Consider the following 20416-nt stretch of genomic DNA (forward strand, 5'->3'; position numbering starts at 1 on the left):
GTGGCCATTTTGAATTTGTGCCGCACATATTAACATGTCTGTGATTAGAAGCTTGTTGTGTTTGGAGATACATATAATTATACTGTTACATGTTGACCAGTAGAGGGCACTGTCGGACTGTGGATAAAAGTTGTAAAGAACTACTAGGCTTGTTATTCTACACCACCCACAGAACAAAGCTGTGCTACTATATATATGGCAGAGTGTCATTACAGCTTTAGTTCATCAGGTGCGACGTCACGAGCAGGAGAGCTAGGCTGAGTGCTAGCTGTGAGTGTCGAGAGAGTGGATGTTGGCGTGGATGTAAAGTCCTGCTGTGTTCTCCGCTGTTAATAAAGCCATTAAAGTGCATCGGCGACGTGAGTCTCTCCTTCCCCACAACAAGCGGCATTACAGTATTGACCAGTGCACATTGTCTCACACCAGGAAATAAACGGTGTCACTGTCTGCAAGAAGCTCTAAAGAAGAAACTGACAGTTTGTGTGGATCTTGTGAATGATTGTGACTGAACTAGGACTCAGTAATTAAAGTCTACACACGACGGCTTCATTGATTAAAAAACGAAACTTTTTCGTGCATGAAGCTTCTCCTTGAGTCAGTATTTTGGCCTCTATATGCGGTCAGATATTGACCAAGGGAGACAAAATGGGTGGCCGCTGGCCGCGTTGGACAGGTGACTGCTATACACAGGGTCTATAACATGTAAATTTGCTGCGGGGCATTTTTCAGTGGCCACTATAGGCAGGTGGCCGTTCTATAAAGGTGGCCGCTAAGACAGGTTTGACTTGTAGATACAAATATTTTTTTTCTTTAATTTCAACTCTGTGCTACTAATTAAACTCATACTATGAGTTGGTTCTCATAAATTACAGCTGCTTTCCCATTTCTGCTTTTTTTTTTTTTTAACATTTTCAACTATTCCAACTATTTTCCTCTCCTGTGACTTTAAATCCCATATATGTATATATAATATTTATATATTTATATATATTATTTTTATATATTTATATATATTATTTCGTGACTTTGATTATTCCCTTGATAGTTTTTCCACAACATAATTTTCCAAAAATTGCAACTTCATTCGTTGTTTTGTCGCATTCGTTATATGTTAATTCACCCTGATTTGTGGCATAAGAGCGAACAGTTAACAACCAAGTCAAACGTTCATTGAAATCTCTAAAAAGAGCACATTAGGCTTATACTGCCCTCTAGCGCTAAACGGGCGAATGGCGGCATGACCTGCAAGCATTCTTCTAATTACAGATGCCACCATGTCTACACATTCCCGACGCCGTGGAATCATCTAAATAAATTGACGCTAACCGTCATAATAACACACAAAACATAGCGTTTAACTATGTATACGGCCTATATTGCACCAAATGCTGAAATGGAAACATGCCTCGGTGTACATACTGTAACTAAAGCTCTCTGTAACGTGACACGTGGTACAATAACGAGGAGATACATGCTTTTGAATGGAAAGTAACAATATATATATTAAACAAAATGTGTTCTTTGGAAGAGGTAAAGAAATAATTTCTTCACAATATAATTAGGATAATATTTAAACATTTGGATTTTGTATACTTTACATTTTTCAAAACGACTAACACATACTACATCTCCTAAATGGGGAAGTGTTGTACTTGTCATGTCATTCTGTGTGAATGAACGAGGGACAGGCTAAAGATGTCTGTAAACACCTCAGACCCTCAGGAGTCGGCCAGGCATACTATTGGAGCCGGAGTTAGTCCTCCTCAGAACTTTCCACACTTTCGCTTAGGGGAGCTCCGTGCTGCCTCTGCGGGCATAATCTCTCACATCATTGCATAGGTCGCATCTGGATTTTTTGTAACCCTCAGCATCACCAGAGGCAAATGCTGCAGAGCATGCATGCAGCGTGGACTGCTCTTCAGTTGCTTTTGGTTGGGATACATTTCGTAGCGCTTGTAACTTGAGAGAAATAAAAACTTTATTGACAAAAGCCAGTCAAACACAGGACACAAAAATGCCCCCAAAACATTCACATCATCACTGAGTGTGAACATGGACATGACTAGGTCTATTTTAGGCTGTCTTGAGCCCCCTTAATTATATCATATGGTAAATTATTATATATTTATGATATATATATATCTATATATATATATATATATCTATATATATATATAAGTATTGCGGATTGATCTTAGATTTTTACACAGGATGCCCGCCCTTCCCGACGCAACCCAGGTGAGGTATGGGACCCATGCAAACTCCTAGTATGTGTTTCTTTTCTTGAGGGTTAAATTTACAGCTGTCAAGTGTAAAAGAAGTAAAGTGTGTTCACAAACATGACAGATGAAATAAGCATTGCAAACATTTCATCATAATGTCAGTTAGCAACGTTCGAAGTTTGATTTTTTTTTGTTTTTTTTTTAATGAGTAACACCATCTTACTCATTTGTAGTTCCCTTGCTGTGTTCTGTGAGACAACGGCGTACCAGGGCCACGATGAAAACAAGATTTCGAGAACAATGTCGTGAATTTATGAGAATAAAGTTGTACATTTATGAGAAAAAAAGTCATGAAAAGTCATGAGAAAAAAGGTGTAATATTAAGAGAATAAAGTAGGAAATTTACGGAAAAAATAGTTGTGAATTTACGAGAAAAAAGTTGTAATATTAAGAGAATAAAGTTGTACATTTATGACAAAAAAGTCGGAAATTTAAGACGAAAAAGTCGTAAATTTAGGATAAAGAAGTCATAATATTACAAAAATAAAGTTGTAAATTTACAAGAAGAAAGTCGGAATATTACGAGAATAAAGTTGTACATTTCTGAGAAAAAAGTTGTAATATTATGACAAAAAAGTTTAAATATGACAAGAATAAAGTCGTAAATTTATGAGAAAAAAGTTTTACTATTACGAGAATAAAGTCATACATTTATGAGAAAAAAGTCAATGTACGAGAATAAAGTTGTAAATTGACAAGAAAAACGTAATATTACGAGAATAAAGTCGTACATTTATGAGAAAAAAAGTCTGAAATTTACAACAAAAAAGTCGTAAATATACGATAAAGAAGTCGTAATATTACAAAAATAAAAATGTAAATTTACAAGAAAAAAATTTGAATATTACAAGAATAAAGTCATAAACTTACAACAAAAAAGTCATAATATTAGGAGAATAAAGTCGTAAATTTACAATAAAGAAGTCGTAATATTACTAAAATAAAGTTGTAAATTTACAAGAAAAAAGTCGTAATATTACAAGAATAAAGTCGTAAATTTACGAGAAAAAAGTTTTATTATTACGAGAATAAAGTCATATATTTATGAGAAAGTCCTAATATTCCGAGAATAAAGTTGTCAATTTACAAGAAAAAGTTGTAATATTACGAGAATAAAGTCGTACATTTATGAAAAAAAAAAGTCGTAAATTTACGACAAAAAAGTCGGACATTTACGATAAAGAAGTCGTAATATTATGAAAATAAAGTTGTAACTTTACAAGAAGAAAGTCGTAAATTTACAAGAAAAAAGTTTTACAAGAATACAGTCATACATTTATGAGAAAAAAAGTTATAATATTACGAGAATAAAGTTGTACATTTTTACGAGAAAAAAGTCGTAATATTACGAGAAATAAATTATCCGACTTTTGTCTCGTCAATGTACGACTTTTTCTCATAGGAATAAGGAGAAATACCCGTAAATTTATGTTACATATTGCCTGACACAGCTACGAAAAGGGGGGACTTATGTGACCTTTGGCCTTGGGCATGTGCAGGGGGCAGGGTAAGGAATGCTAGACATGCTGTTTGTGCTCAACTGCTTTGTAGGTCTGTCTCACGTTATAAATAAAAGCTTGCCTGAGGCAAGAGGAAAGTTTCCTTCCTTCCTGAAGAGCGATGCTCTATTTTCGGTCTGACACGTACGACAATATGACTGACACGTAATATTACCACTTTTTTTCTCGTATATTTACAACTTTATTCTCATAAATTTACGACTTTTTCCTCATATGTTTATGACTTTATTCTTGAAATCTCAGATTTATTTTTTTTTCAATGTGGCCCTAATACTCTGTCACACTTCGAAATGACGTTGGATGCATCCTTTAAAAAAGTTTTCCAGTTAATCCCCAGTGTGGATTCTTAAGTGTTCGGTCAGGTTTGTACTGTTTTGTGAATCGCTGACTGCACATTGAACAAGGAATGTTGGTTTCTCTCGCGTGTGTGTTCTTGTGTGTCGCTTTAAATCACATTTTTGATGGAATCTTTTACCGTGCACTGTACAAGGGAAAGGTTTCTCTTCAGTGTGTATCCTAGTATGTCTATCAAAATCACTTTTTTGAGAGAATCTTCTATCACACACCGTGCAAGTAAAACATTTCTCTTCAGTGTGTATTCTGTTGTGTCTATTTAAATCACCTTTGTGACAGAATCTATTACCACACACGGTGCAACAAAAGGGTTTCTCTGCATTGTGTATTCTTGTGTTTTTTCAAATGTGACTCATCAATGAATCCTTTCCTACATATGGAGCAGGAAAAAGTGTGGATTCTTATGTGTTCAATCAAGTTTGCACTATTTGTGAATCGCTGACCACACATTGAACAAGAAAAGTTTTTTTCTCTAGTGTGTGTTCTTGTGTGTTTTTGTAAATAATCTTTTCTAGAGTATCTTTTACCGCACAGAGTGCAAGGAAAAGGTTTCTCTCCAGTGTGTATTCTTGTGTGTACTTTCAAATTTGACTGGAGAGAGAATGTTTTACCACAAACTGAGCAGGCGAAAGGTTTCTCTCCAGTGTGACGTCTCACGTGTCTGTTCAGAGTTCCCTTGTGAACAAAAGTTTTGTCACATTGAGAGCATTTCCAGTGTGTGTTGTCAGTGTGACATGTCACATCAGCTTCAGAGTCTTCATCATCAGTGTCAGGAGAGTGTGACGTTGTGTCGTCACTATCTGATAGTGGAGCTAAGAGGTTGTGTGCTTGTGATCCTCCACAGTGGTCTCCATCAGCTTCTGTTGTCATGTGTTGAGCAGCATGTGTTCTGATAATGTCTCTGGGGATCTCATCAGTGTCCCCCACAGCAGTCAGGGTACCTCCAGCTGACAGGTGGAGTAGTATAGCATACAGACTAGGGGTAATGATTTAGGAAGAAAATCTTATTGGGATAATTCTGGCAGATATTGTCATGTCATACAAATGGCGTACCGCTATTGCTGGGTTGCAACGATGTCACCTTCAGTAGAGGCAGTCCACGTCACGTCCAGTATGGCGCTTGGGGGACACACATTCAGTATGACCACATACACACTCGGTATCTTTGCACAATGTGTTATATAAACATGACTATTGTTAGAGGGGACAAGAAGTAAACAATAGAAGTACTGTAGAATTAAACAATGAAGGCACTGTTACTTGAATTTTCCACAGACAGGTTGCCTGGCAACCTTATCAAGCTTGCTGCAGTTTGCACATGTGGAAAACACACACACACACGTGATTGGCACAAGCTGGAGCCAGTTAGATGCAGACACAGCCACACTCTCTTGTATAACACTGTAGGCAATTGCTAGTTCGACACTTTCTTCCTTCTACTTTGCTGGACGGAAGTCCAGCACTGTACTTTGTGACATCTTCTCGACAACTTCTTCCAAAAAAAAAAAAAAATTAATTCAGAAAAGTGTGTTCGACTGATCTCTTCCCGGGATAAACTGAAGTATTTGACAAGCAACTTGGGCAGACAGATAACTGAACAAATTTCAAAAGCAGAAAAAGTGGCCTATTTTGCGCTGCCCACACGCTGAACACCTTGGAGGGCCCTAATGACTGGATTTGCCTTGGGACCCGAAGTGACTAAAGGCGCCCCCGATTGAGCTAAAAGGAGAGGAAATGTCCTGAATGAGCCTATTTTTCCTTGCGGCGTAATATCCATCTCATTACGCAAGTATTGATTCACGAAAAAAAGCTTTGTGTGAGTTGTGATAACGAACAAATGGAACGCCGATCAGCACGTGCGAGTAAGAATGAAACACAACACATGTGAACACAACTTGAGACTTCTTGAAAACAGCGTCCAGAAGTTGACGTTGTCGCTCGTTCTCCTCTTTTGCTCGAGAAAGCACCTCCCCGGACCTACCTTCTTTCTCACACTACAAATAGTTCTTCAACACTCACACTTGCTTAGCGATGTATTGCTAACTTCCGGGTCTCCTTCTTAGCAGCTAGCAAGCTAAGCTATCCTGAGAAGATTCGAAGTTCTCCGGTAGGAGTTTATCCTGACATGAATGAAACTGTCTCGCGTTGTCTCTTAATCTCTTCATCACTCACAATACATACATTTTTCACCAATTGTGTTTTTTTTCGAAGGCTACCCGGATACGTATATCCAAAAGTGCTGGCTGCGTTGCGCATGCGCTTAGCAACAGCAGTATTTTTATTTTACGACTGTCTATGTTTTGTGAATTCGTGAGACAAAACATCTCACTTTATTACAGTCACTCAGTCATTTTTTTGTAGTGTTAGAAACAACGATAGCAAAGTAAAAGAAATAAAAGACTTTATTGACAAAAGCAAATCACAGGACACAAAAGCAACAAAAAAAACATTCACTCACTGAGTGTAACCATGGACGTCATTAGGTCTAATTTAGGCAGTCTTAAGTCCCCTATAATTATACAATCATACATTATTACACCATAATTAAATTCAGACATGCACATTTGCAATCTTGACAATGTGCAATAAATTGACGGTTGCCATATGTTTCTGTAAATATTCTATATATTTTCATGGGACAATACAAAATAAACAATATTTTGACACAAGGTAAAGTAGTCCGTGTACAGCTTGGATAACAGTCTAATCTTACTGTTCTCTCAAAATATCACACAACCGCTAATGTCTACACCGCTGACACATTATAAAGTACAAATTGTGCCCTAAGTGTGAATATTTAGTGTGTACAGCATTATTTTCCAACACTGTCATCACTCTCTTGTTAATGGAGTTGACTAGAACATCACAGGCTGCCTCTGGAATCCTCTTTCAGGCCTCCATGATGATATCATGGAGCTGCTGGATGTTGATGTTTCTCCCCAATGTGGGTTCTTATGTGTTCAGTTAAGTCTGTAGCATTTGTGAATTGCTCACTGCACATCGAACAAGAAATGTTTTTTTGTCTAGCGTGTGTTTTTGTGTGTCTTATCAAAAATATCTTCTCAGAGAAACGTTTACCACAAAATGTGCAAGAAAATGGTTTCTCTTCGGTGTGTATTCTTGTGTGTCTATTCAGATCGCCTTTTTGAGAGAATCTTTTACCACACACCGTGCAAGGAAAAGGTTTCTCTCCAGTGTGTGTTCTTGTGTGTCCTATTAAATAGATCTTCTGAGAGAAACTCTTCCCGCAAAATGTGCAAGAAAATGGTTTCTCTCCAGTGTGTATTCTTGCGTGTCTATTTAAGTCGCCTTTTTGATAGAAACTTTTATCACACACTGTGCAAGGAAAAGGTTTATCTCCAGTGTGTGTTCTGGTGTGTCTTATTAATTCAACTTTTTGATTGAATCTTTTGCCACAAACCATGCAAACAAATGGTTTCTCTTCCCCAGTGTGTGTTCTTGTGTGCCTTGCTAATTCAGCTTTTTGATTGAATCCTTTACCGCAAACCGTGCAAGGAAAAGGTTTCTCTCCAGTGTGTATTCTTGTGTGTACTTTCAAATGTGACCGCTGATAGAATCTTTTACCACAAACTGAGCAGGCGAAGCGTTTGTCTCCTGTGTGATACCTCACGTGCTTTATCAGATTTCCCTTGTCAACAAAAGTTTTGTCACAATGAGAGCATTTCCAGCGTGTGTTGTCAGTGTGACATGTCATATCAGCTTTAGAGTCTTCATCATCAGTGTCAGGAGAGTGTGACGTTGTGTCATCACTATCTGATAGTGGAGCTAAGAGGTTGTGTGCTTGTGATCCTCCACAGTGGTCTCCATCAGCTTCTGTTGTCATGTGTTGAGTTGAGCTGCTGCTTGGAGGCTCCACCTCTCTCTTCTCCTCACTCTGACCCTCATCATCTTCACTCTTCACAGTGACAACAATCACTGGGAACTCCTCCGGTCCTTCAAGATGCTCTCCCTCCTGACTGATGCTGTGATCCTCCTCCTCTTCTTTAATGTGCAGGGGCTGTGGCTCCTCCTTTTCCTCTTTAATGTTAAGGCACTGTGGCTCCTCCAGCTCCATTCTAGACTTCCACTCCTGCTGCTCACGGGGACGCTGTCCTTCACTGACGTCTGCAGGACCAAAGGAAACAAAGTTGGACATGCAAAGTCAAGCTTTTAGTTTTGAGTTCATTTCGCAGTCTCTGAATAACCGCATGCTGCCGCTCTTTGTGCACGCGTGGTCACTCCCTGTGCCTTTTAAGCGCTCGCTGTTGCTGAGTTTTGGCACTCTGGGGACGGGCATCCCACCTCCTTTCTGATTGGTCACTTTAAAGGCCTACTGTCTCCAGTCAAGAGCCAATCCGAGGCAGAGGAAAAAAGAGGTAAGTTGAGGAACAGATACATATTTAAATTAAATTGTGATGGTTTACTGACTTACTACGAGGGACAAAGGAGTACATGATGACCCGCGCTACTCTGCCTCGGCTTGGCTCGCTTTCCTTTCTCCCTCATCCTAAGTGGCCTAAGCTGACTTATCTACCCCCGATGTCACTTCCTGTCCACCACATGTCCGGAACACATTTATGACAACACACACAAGCACGTGTCTGATTTATGTCTTAATTAGCTTATGTTCTCTGATAATGTCTACTATATTGGGTAATAGGAGTGTAAAGTTGACTATAGGCTCAAATAATGTGAAAAACCATATTTCGGAAGGTCGTAAACAGGTTTTCTATGCCATAAATACAAAAATATTTGATTTAGAAATAAGGAATTCTATTTCGCGTAAATTCACTTATCATGGCCGTGTCTGGAACCAATTAACCACGATAATCGAGGGATTACTGAAATGCCTGCAACACATGTAAGCAGCCAGGTAGCCATTATAGACAGTCCCCTTAAGTCAATCAGACAGACTTTATTGATAAATTCACAAATATGAGATATTTGAGAGGTTTTTAATTGAAAAAGTTCCGCAAGTTGGGTCAATTGAGGACCAGTGGAGAACCACTCACTGGTCTACATGGAGACAAGAACGGTTTCACTCTCGAGGTGCAGAATGACAGTCGTTAAGATACAATGACGTGGGCTCTCTGCCAGCCAAAGACAGTAACTTGGTCATGGACACGCCAAGTGCGTGTGTGTCTCTTTTCCTCGTCTCTCGCCTCCAAACAAGCAGGAAGAGAGTTCACACCTATGTTCCGGAAAATAAAGTTTCCAGAGATCTCGTCAGTTACACAGTCTCTTTATCTCTGTGGGGGGAGGCGGGGCCACTCGCAAACAGAGTGCAGAAGAGTGTAGTTTTGTGAGGAGCAATGCAAGGTAACGTAGTAGTAATTCAATGGAAAAGTGGCACCAAACTTATTGCCGGCAGTAAGTCACACTTGTTTCCTGTGAGGGCTGGACTCTGCCAGGCTTATTGTCCATCAGACATTTGTCACCGATTCTGTTCATTACTTTTATGGACAGAATTTCTATGCGCAGACAGGCCGTTGAGGGCATCCGGTTTGGTGGCTGCAAGGTTAAGTCTCTGCTTTTTTGCAGATGATATGATCTTGCTGGATTCATCGGGCCGTGATCTTCAGCTCTTATTGAATCGGTTCACAAAAGAGTGTGAAGCAGCGGGGATGAGAATTAGCACCTCCAAGTCTGAGTCCATGCTTCTCGCCTGGAAAAGGGTTAAATCCCGCCCCACTTGTTCAAGAGTGAGGGAAGAATGGAACACAGGATCGACAGGCAGATTGGTGTGGCGCCTGCAGTGATGCAGGCTCTGCATCAGTCCATTGCGGTGAAAACGGAGATGAGCCAAAAAGCAAAGCTCTCAATTTACCGGTCGATTTATGTTCCGACGTACCGTTGCTCTTCTGCATTGAGAGGAGCCAGATGAGGTCGCTCGGGCAACTGGTCAGGATGCCTCCCGTAGCCCTCCCTGGGGAGGTCTTCGGGGCATGTCCGACCAGTAGGAGGCCTCCAGGAAGAGCCAGGACACATTGGAGAGATTATGTTTCACAACTGGCCTGGGAATGCCACCGGGAGGAGCTGGACAAAGTAGCCGGGGAGAGGGAAGTCTGGGCTTCCCTGCTTAGGCTGCTGCCCCTGCATCCTAACCTCGGATAAGCAGAAGAAGATGGATGGATGGATGGATGGATGGATGGATGGATGGAAACAAACAACCACCTGACCCAGTTTTCACATCCAGGAGAAAAAAAACTACACGTCGAAATGTAGCGCTTTCGTCCAAACTGTCAACACTCACTGAGACTTTTGGTTGACAAAGTAGATCCAAACGCAACAGCGCAAAATGGTGTGTGCTCCCAGGAAGAGTAGTTTGCTACGTCGCCAAAGAAATGCTGCTATTTAACAACGTGATTTAAAACAAAACCCAACTGATATATGGAGCTGTGATGTTTGCCCCATGTCATTACATTTTACAATACTGCACCAAGTCCATGTGTCATTTGACTATTTTTATTAAATATTAAAGTGAAGCTGAGTTTTATTTAATGGAATTTACAAGCAAGTTTTACATTTCATTAAATAAGCTTTATAAAAAAGGTGTTATCGTCTTTTCTTTAGTTACGTGCGAAAAAGATATCAAGTTACATAACCTAAGTATCGGATCAGGATTCGAAATCGGATTGGATCTGAGGCCGAAAAAAAAAATCAGATCAGGATCGGAGGCCGAAAATGCTGATCGGGACATCCCTAAACTGTACTGTATTTGCTTTCACGGCAAATAACGGCTCATCAACAGGTAGAGTAGATAACGAGTGAGCAATACTACTGTAATGGCTGTTTCTTTTCCTTGGCCTTTCTTCCTGGTTCTTTGGAACGCATTGCTGTCAGAGAAGTAGTCATTGATCACACAATTTAAAAGGTTCAAATTGTATTAAAAAATAAGACCAATATATTTGGTTACAGCGTTGGATTCTTATCACCAATGAGGAAGATTGAGGAAAGGGCCCAGAATGAAAGCACACAAAGTGTGAGTGTGTGTGTGTGTGTGTGTGTGTGTGTGTGTGTGTGTGTGTGTGTGTGTGTGTATAGCAGTTGCCACGCCTCTCTAGGAAGTAAAACGTAAAGCTTGTGTGCCTGTAAAGTTCAAGTTAAGTTTGTGTGAAAGTGAGAGTTAAGCTGGTGTAAAGGCTACTTCTTCTCTCGAGACTTTCCTCGTCTCGTCTAGTGAGCTGCGTGTATCGTGACACCCCTGGTAATAATGATAATAATATCTAACACTGGCGTGAGTGAGAACCGTCTGTCTATTGTGTGTCTCCACGTATTTTTCCACGAGTCAAGTGTTGTGCAACTCTGACTGTGCTCAGTGCGTGCGCATGTGTTATAAGGACCTCTTTGGGAAGCAATTTGACTGACAATGCACTAAATACATGTATCTGTGAACATATCCCGAATAGCACTGAAAAATATAGCGCTCATCAGGCTAGTGTCGATACGATTGTTACGTGGAGTACATAAAGAAAACAGAGAAAAGCTTTTCATGAGTAGTGTTAATGAACAAATGGAAAGCACGTGAGAGTAATAATGAAACTAACCCGCTTTGTGTAACACAACTTGAGGCTCCTTGAAAACAGCGTCCAGTAGTTGACGTTGTCGCTCGTTCTCCGCCTTTGTTCGAGAAAGTTCCTCCTCGTACTCTGCTATCGTTCTTTCCACCACTACAAATATTTCTTCGACAGCCGCAGTTAGTCGCTGATTCACGAACGCTCTCAGCATTTTTACTTTACACATTTTCGCACAATCCCGACACTTTACACTCACACTTGAGCTCCTCTTAGCGAGGTGTTGATCACTTCCGGGTCTCCGTGTTAGCCGCTATCAAGCTAAGCTAAGCTACGCTAGAATGAGAAGCTTCAAAGTTCACCGAGAGGACTTTATCCTGACACGAATAAAATTGTCTTTCACTGTCGCTTAATGTCTGTTTTGTTCCCATTCTCTGGATGCTACCCGGAAACGATGAGGACGGTGTACGCATGCGCTTTATAGCGTCATAGGTGATGTCGCTTCCGGGATGACTTGACACAAACTAAAAAAATTTTAAAAAAAACTTGACACAAACTGAATAGCATCGGAGCGCTACAATACATCCCGTAAGAATGTTTTTATTAGTTTATGTTGTGTGAATTAAAGAGAGACAAAACAAAACAATTTATTAGTCACTCGACAAATGTTTGCAGTGTTAGAAAGAAGAGAATTAAAAACTTTATTGACAAAAGCCTGTCAATTACAGGACACATGGGGCAAAAAATATTAACACCATCACTGAGACTAACATGAGCACCCCATAATTATATTATATACTGCATTATTGTATAATATATAATTATTGTTGATTTATTTTCGATTTTTTTTACACTGGATGCCAGCCATAAAATACTATACAGATCGACCATGACTAATCCGCAAAGGGATTACAAAAATAATGAAAAAATGAATATCCAAGGATAGACGCGGGGTTGTCACAAGTAAAACGTGACAAGATTTCTCGTTGATAAAAAAAAAAAATGTCTCATGGGCAATAGGCCTGGGACTCTAATAAATAAATTCATCACACAATAAATGAAAATGAACTTGATAATTTTGCCGGCCTCAATATATTGGCATGTGCATGCGTGTCTGTTTTCCTTGTCTACCAACTTCAAATAAGCAAGAAGGAGTTCACTCTGTGCACTGGTTTCAGCACCTTGGCGCGTTTTAATGGAGTGAACACTTTTGTCAGTTTCTTTGTCTCGGTGGGCGGAGGCGGGGCTGCTAGCATACACACAGTGCAGAAGAGTGTAGCCTCTTGAGGAGCAATGTAAGGTAACACAATACAAATGAAATTAGTATACTGCAATATATTGTCATATTTTTAAAATAATCTTTCATAGTACTGTTTTAAAAAGTAATGTTAAAATCTCGTTAACATCTAGTTTTTTTTTTATTTTTCAAATATTTAAACTTTCCTTTTACGTAATCTTTGTAAATTTTGTTAGCGTAATATTATGGCTTATTCCCATCATATTATGACTTTTTTCTTAACCTAATAAAAAAATGACAACTTTATTTTGTTTCTCATAATATTATGACTTTAAACAATTTTTTTCTTTCATATTTCGACTGTATGCTACATAAATAGACGACAAAATGCATGCTCTTTTTATGCACGACACGCTCTATCCAAACTAATTATTACCATCAACACTAATTAACCAACATATTTACTAAATACAACTCTCATGCATGCATAAAAATGACATATAACGCAAATTGGGGTGGGTGTAGGTAAGGTTGTCTTCTTCCCACTCCTTTCAAGCCAAATTATTTTCTGTGTATTTCGATTCTGTTCTGTATATCTACCGTATATGTATGTATATTTTTTTGTTTGGTCTGCCCAGTGTGGGTACAATGTATACAGCAATGTACAATATATACTTATTTTGTATGGCTCGAAATAAAGAACCAATCAATCAATGACATTTTCCCCATTATATTGCGAGTTTGTTGTCGTAATATTGTGCATTTTTTCTTGTGAGATTACAACATTTCTCTTAATATCTTGATTTAATTCTTGTAAGATGACAGCTGTTTCCCACCCCTTTTTTTTTTTACATTTTCCAACTATTTCACCTTTCTTCTTGTAAATTTCATTTTATGACTTTATTCTCGTAACATTTCTTCTCATCCGCATTTAGTCGCTGATTCACCAACGCTCTCAGCATTTGTGCTTTACACATTTTCACACAATCACAACACTTTACACTCACACGTGAGCTCTGCTTCGTGATCAGTTGATAACTTCCGGGTCGTCTCTTTGCTAGCAGGTAGCAAGCATAGCTAGACCGAGAAGCTTCAAAGTTCACTGAGAGGACTTTATCCGGACATGAACTAAACTGTCTCTTAGTGTGGTTTACCTAGAATATACTTCCAAAAGTTTGCCACTGTGCGCATGCGCTTTACAACGTCCTAGGCGACGTATCTTCCTGGAAGACTTGACACAAACCCTACAGCATCGGGCGGCGACATCTTGTCTCGAGCGAAGCGACAGCACAACTGACAGTGACAGCTCCTCAACACAGCAGACATTCTTCACAGACGACTAACACATTAGTGCCATCTAGTGGCATTGAAATGTAACATGACAAATACGCTCCATAACAGTTTTTAATATTGAACGACAGTTTGTTGTGTGAATGAAAGAGAAACAAAACACCACACTCTATAACTACTATTCGTAGTGTTACAAAGGGCGATAGGAAAGTAAGAGCAGAAATGAAAAAAAAAAAAAACAGTTGAAATTTAGAAGTCAAACTATTAAGAAAAATGTGGGCAATTAAACAAGAATAATCTAGCAATATTATGAAGAAAATAATGTCATTTAGTAGCATACAGTTGAAATACTACAGAAAAAACATGTTATTTTTTAAAGTAGTGATATTATGAGACAAAAATAAAGTTGGAATTATTGGAAAATTAGGTTGGGGGAAAAGTGCTATGATAGTATGAAAATATAATGTACGAGGCTTGTTTAAGAAGAAAGTGTAAATATTTAGAAAAGTTAAAAAAAAAAAAACAGCAAAAATGTGTAAAAAAAAAACAACCAAAAAAGCAAAGAGAGAAGTTGATACTATTAGGCTTTTTCACTTGCATCACAAAGCTGAGGTGCAGCTTTTTCTTTAAATATATACAGTATACTGGACCTTACAAAATATTACAACATTGCATCCTTTCATTTTTCAGTATGTGGCCCTCGCTGAAAAAAAGTTTGGGACACCCTGGTGTATATCACTGACACCTGTAGTGTCTGAAAGGTGTTCAAATTGATGTTTGTAGATGACACAAAGGAAGTGCAGTGTGTGTTGAAAATGTATTTTGATTGTTGCTACGTGACATAGCTAGCTGGGTGCCTGTTGCAGCCAGGGCTGTCGTGCTTATTCCCACACAAAGTCAGCTAAAACGCTCGGTTACATGACCAAAAACACAACTCATACAGCCTGAGTGTCACACACACAGCCACACTAGCATGCTGCGCTAAACTAAGCCAACCATGTTAGCGTACACTGGCCATTGCTCTACATGGACATGACATAACACTATGAACAAACGGTCCGCTGGGGAAATATTTCCCCAACGTTCTTTCTCCTCATGATTACAGAATTTAATTTTCACTATATCCATACCCGCAAGATTCCGTGTTTAACAGTAGAATCAGTTTTAAATGGCCAATTCCGCGATTCCCTCTGTGATTCCATTAACATGAAAATCATAGGGCCCTAAGTGTGTATCCTTGTGTGTTTTTGTAAACCACTTTTAGTAGGGAATCTTTTGCCACAAAGCGAGCACTCAAAAGGTTTCTCCCCAGTGTGTACTCTTGTGTGTCTTTTTAAATAATACTTAATAGAGAATCTTTTACCGCAAAGCAAGCAGGCAAAAGGTTTCTCTCCAGTGTGTACTTGTGTGTGTCTTTTTAAATGAGATTCAATAGAGAATCTTTTACCACAAAGCGAGCAGGCAAAAGGTTTCTCTCCAGTGTGTACTCTTGTGTGTGTTTTTAAATGACATTTAATAGAGAATCTTTTACCACAAAGTGAGCAGGCAAAAGGTTTCTCCCCAGTGTGTACTCTTGTGTGTGCGATTAAATTACCTTTAATAGAGAACCTTTTATCACAAAGCGAGCAGGGAAAAGGTTTCTCCCCAGTATGTACTCTTGTATGCACTTTCAAATCTGATTGCTTAGAGAATATTTTACCACAAACTGAGCAGGCTAAAGGTTTCTCTCCAGTGTGACGTCTGCGGTGTCTGATCAGATTTCTCTTGTCAACAAAGGTTTTGTCACATTGAGAGCATTTCCAGCGTGTGTTGTCAGTGTGACATGTCATATCAGCTTTAGAGTCTTCATCATCAGTGTCAGGAGAGTGTGACGTTGTGTCGTCACTATCTGATAGTGGAGCTAAGAGGTTGTGTGCTTGTGATCCTCCACAGTGGTCTCCATCAGCTTCCGTTGTCATGTGTTGACTTAAGCTGATGTTTGGAGCCTCCGCGTCTCTCTTCTCCTCACTTTCACCTTCATCTTCATCTTCATCTTCACCTTCATCTTCATCTTCACTCCTCACAAGTACACAAATCACTGGGAACTCCTCCAGTTCGTCAAGTTGCTCTCCCTCCTGACTGATGCTGTGATCCTCCTCTTCCTCTTTAATGTAGGGGAGCTGCGGCTCCCCCTCTTCCTCTTTAATGTGGGGGGGCTGTGGCTCCTCCTCTTCCTCTTTACTGTAGGGGGGCTGTAGCTCCCACTCTTCCTCTTTAATGTGGGGGATCTGTGGCTCCTCCTCCTTCACCCTGGAGGTCCCCTCCTGCTGCTCAGGGTGGAGACCTTCTTCACTAACATCTGCAGGACACAGGAAGACAAAAACATGCTTTAGAAAAGTCCACCAGCATATGTTCTGACAATGACTCTGAGGATCTCATCAGTATCCCTCACGGCAATCAGAGTACCGCCAGCTGTGATTATACTCGGCGGCACTCACCGAAAGAAACAGGTTTCAGCAGCCACCTTTCTCTGAGTTTCTTGGTTGTTTCTTCAACTTTATCCCTTTATGATGGACTCTTAGTTAGAGCTGCAACAATTTATTAATTAAATCGATTAATATTCTGTTGCTCCAATGATTTGTTTAATGAGTGCAGGGTTTACGCTACATCTAATTGATCGTGGCGACCCGCCACTGCAAGATAAAAGCCGGCGCACCTTAACAATTAACTTGAAAACAATATTAAGTAATATATTGTATGAAAACATATACTGCATAAGCTATATAGATACATATATAGCGTATTATTTACGCACATGCTGACAACAATTAGTTTGAAAACAATTTAAAATATCATAAAAATGTTTCACTGCGTAGTGTGTCCAGCTTTAGACAGTGATGCTATCCTAGGGGTCTCCAACAGGTACTCCAACAGCTCATAAGCTAGCGGTAGCTCACCAGCTGATGTTAAGTAGTTCACCAAAGAACATTTGCTTCACCTCTTACAAAACTACTAAGTGTTCTATTCAAATATGACGCCTGTGTTTAAGGACAAATGAGCACACTGAGTGGAGATAGGAAATAGGAAAATAAAGTACGATTAAATGTTGGCAGTCACATCAAATAACTCGCCTCTTTTCTTTTTGTCAAAGTAGATTTAATGGTGCTGCAATTTGGATACACCTGTGCTATCACAAAACTAGACTCAATTTATACAGGACACATTTCTATCACAAAAATATAAAAATTATTTTATTCTGTTAATTGTGTTACTTTTAACTAAAAATTATATTATTGAAAAATTCATTCCTCGTGTTATTTTTACTCTAAAACAGGCATCAAATTAAATTTAGGTTTATGTCAAATAGTACAAAATATTGCACTTTTTTTTTAAACTAATAGTCACATAGTACTATTGGACTAAACAGGTGAGGTAACAAAAGGCTCAACATTTTAAACTCTCACTTTAAGTGCTCTCAGCAACTTTGCCATTAAATTAGCACTTTTGCAGTGTTCTTGGTTCATGTTCTGCTGATTGCTGGAAAAACGTTAAATAAATAAGTTGATAAAGAAATAATTAAGTCATTAAAAATAATAAAAAATAATAAAATAATAAAAACAATTGAAGACACAGTAGCAGCACGACACAGCGGCAGCAGCCCCATGCAGCCCATCACCACAGCTTCAGAAAATCCTAGGGGGAAACCCTGTGATATACTTATATCCCTATATTTTCTCTGCAATGTGAGCGTAGACAAAGTCAAAGCCAAATATGTGTGCCAAGTACAAAAATAATATAAAATAGCCGCTTAAATAAAACCGTCCATTTTTGTTTTGAAATAAATGTAGAAAAAAATCTCCTTCTTTCTTCTTTTCCTTTCGGCTTTTCCCTTCAGGGGTCACCACAGCAAATCAATTGCCTCCATCTAACCTTGTCTTCTGCACCCTCTTCTCTCACACCAACTACCTTCATGTCCTCTTTCACTACATAAAATGTAGAAAGAAATACTTTAATATAATACCAAAAGCACAAAAGAGCAAAATATGAAATAAAGTGCCCGATTGAAGCGGGGTGACAGGACATCGCTTTAATAATAGCACATCACTTTGCACTTTTCCTTTCATGAGAAACGCAACAGGAAAAACAAGCAAGCAATTAGCTTTATGTTGCGGCACGAGCTTTCTGAAGTGACTGCCGTTTCAGCTGGCAGCTTCACACTCGTACTGGAGTTTTTTGCCAAGTTTTCAGGTGGTGAAAAACATTTCTAGAGGTTCCGCACTTGACAGTCGCTTTTTCTAAGTATATTACCTCCAAATTTCTGAGCCACTGCTTTTTCTTTCTGACCCGTTCCTCCACCGCAGACGTTGTCGCTTCCTTCATGTTAGATGACGTCAGCGGCGCGCACACACACCGTGCAGTCATGAGTGAGACCTCCGCCTCAAAATATCAAGAGTTGTCCGGAGACTGGGAAGTCTGGACTTTCCTACTGAAACTGCTGCTGTCGCGACGCTGACCCAGATAAGCGAAAGAAAATTGAAGGACGGATGGATGGATATGAAATAAAATATTATTTTTATATATTATAACATTACTGCTTAATTAGGTCCCACAATAATGTTGACAACTGTCCCGTTTATCCTCAATGATTTATGGGACAATATATTGTCCGACAAAATGTGTTATTATTCGAGTAGTAACTTTTTTCAAAATCCCAATGTGAACGATTTCCACATGCGATGCGGCATTTTCACTCCGATTTGGGTCCTTGACGACAGCAACCGAACGTGACATTGTGCACACACTTTCATGAACACGAGGTTGAAAAAAGAAAAAAAGAGGGTTTTGCAGAGTTGTTGTGTATGTGTTTGCCATATTGTTTATGTGTTCTTTTAACGTGCAGTTGTATGAGGCATTAATTTAAAGGGTGAGGAAATGTAGCCTATGGATCTAGTTTTCCTTGCGGAGTAATGGCACTGCCTGCCCCTGACGAACTGCGTGGGTGCGTAGTTATACATATAGTACTCTTTTCAAAATGTCCGCCGCCTTGCTGTAAACAAACCGTGTTTAAGCTAAGATGATACAATATGGACATCGTGACAGTAAAAAAACAAAAACACATGTGTGAGTATAAACACGGAAGAGAACTGAAAATTGTCCATTTCATCACGCTAGTATCAATCAGACACTGACACGACCCCTTGATATTACTACTATGTGGAATGCATACACAAAATGGACCTTCACCAAGAAAATCTTTTTAGGAGTAGTGTTAGTAGTGCAATGAACAAACAGAAAGCTTATAGGCGTGTGAGTGTAAGAATGAAACTAACCTGCTCTGTGTAACACAATTTGAGGCTTCTTGAAAATAGCGTCCAGTAGTTGACGTTGACGCTCGTTCTCCTCTTTTGTTCGAGAAAGTTCCTCCTCGTACTCTGCTATGGTTCTTTCAAACGCGACAAATATTTCTTCAACAGCCGCAGTTAGTCGTTGATTCACCAGCGCTCTAAGGATTTGTACTTTACACATTTTCATACAACCACAGCAATTTACACTCACACTTGATCTCTGCTTAGCTTAGCGGTGGGTCGCTAACTTCCGGGTCTCTTTGTTAGCAGCTCCAAGCTACGATAGCTTGAGAAGTTTCGACGTCCACTGAAAATCTCAGTCTGAGATTACATTATCCTGACACGAATAAACTCCCTGTCAGTGTCGCTTAATGTCTCTGTCGTTCACATTCCCCGAAGGCTACCCGGAATCTTCTTCCAAAGGTGTTCCAGTGCGCGCATGCGCTTTACGGCGTCATCGGCGACGTCTCTTCCAGGATGACTTGACACAAACTCCATTCTTGTTTTTGTTCATGGCGGGTCGCAACCAAAGTTTAGGTGCATATCGCCACCTACTGTACCGGAGTGGGTTTCCTTAGGACGAGTACTTACAGTAGGTTACAGACTTGCAAAGGAGAAAAAAGAAAAAAGCTGTTCTACACCTAATGTATTTACGGTATTAACCCTGTTCCTTAAGATATCCCATTAGAGCCTGGCAACATTCTTTAGTGTTGTCAGCCTTTCCTAAGAGTCCCTTGAAATTCCAGCCCTTTATTGTACAATTTGTCCCTCAACACATTCCTCTGTGATAGGATTATGACCCATCTGGCCACAGTTCATTCTGGGTTATATGGTGAGACTGGCGCGTGCGCAAAAGGCTTGATACCACGTGGTATCATAAAAAAACAGAAATATA

At 39.5% G+C, this 20416-nt stretch overlaps 2 protein-coding genes across 2 annotated transcripts; both read right to left on the reverse strand.

Moving 5' to 3' along the window:
• Nucleotides 1-6582: 6582 nt before the first annotated feature.
• On the reverse strand, nt 6583-12128 carry LOC129176651 (zinc finger protein 501-like). Its single transcript, XM_054766918.1, has 2 exons — nt 11704-12128; nt 6583-8281 (listed from the first exon to the last, which is right to left on the reverse strand). Exons 1-2 carry the CDS (start codon nt 11897-11899, stop codon nt 7065-7067), a joined length of 1413 nt encoding a protein of 470 aa, XP_054622893.1. The 5' UTR covers nt 11900-12128; the 3' UTR covers nt 6583-7064.
• A 1385-nt stretch (nt 12129-13513) lies between these two features.
• On the reverse strand, nt 13514-19991 carry LOC129176734 (zinc finger and SCAN domain-containing protein 2-like). The gene is made up of 2 exons (XM_054767078.1): nt 19507-19991; nt 13514-16535 (listed from the first exon to the last, which is right to left on the reverse strand). The coding sequence occupies exons 1-2, from the start codon at nt 19706-19708 to the stop codon at nt 15421-15423; spliced, it is 1317 nt and encodes a 438-aa protein (XP_054623053.1). The 5' UTR covers nt 19709-19991; the 3' UTR covers nt 13514-15420.
• Between the last annotated feature and the right edge of the window lie 425 nt (nt 19992-20416).

Source organism: Dunckerocampus dactyliophorus, chromosome 1 (genome assembly GCF_027744805.1).
Source record: "Dunckerocampus dactyliophorus isolate RoL2022-P2 chromosome 1, RoL_Ddac_1.1, whole genome shotgun sequence".
Taxonomy (NCBI): Eukaryota; Metazoa; Chordata; class Actinopteri; order Syngnathiformes; family Syngnathidae; genus Dunckerocampus; species Dunckerocampus dactyliophorus.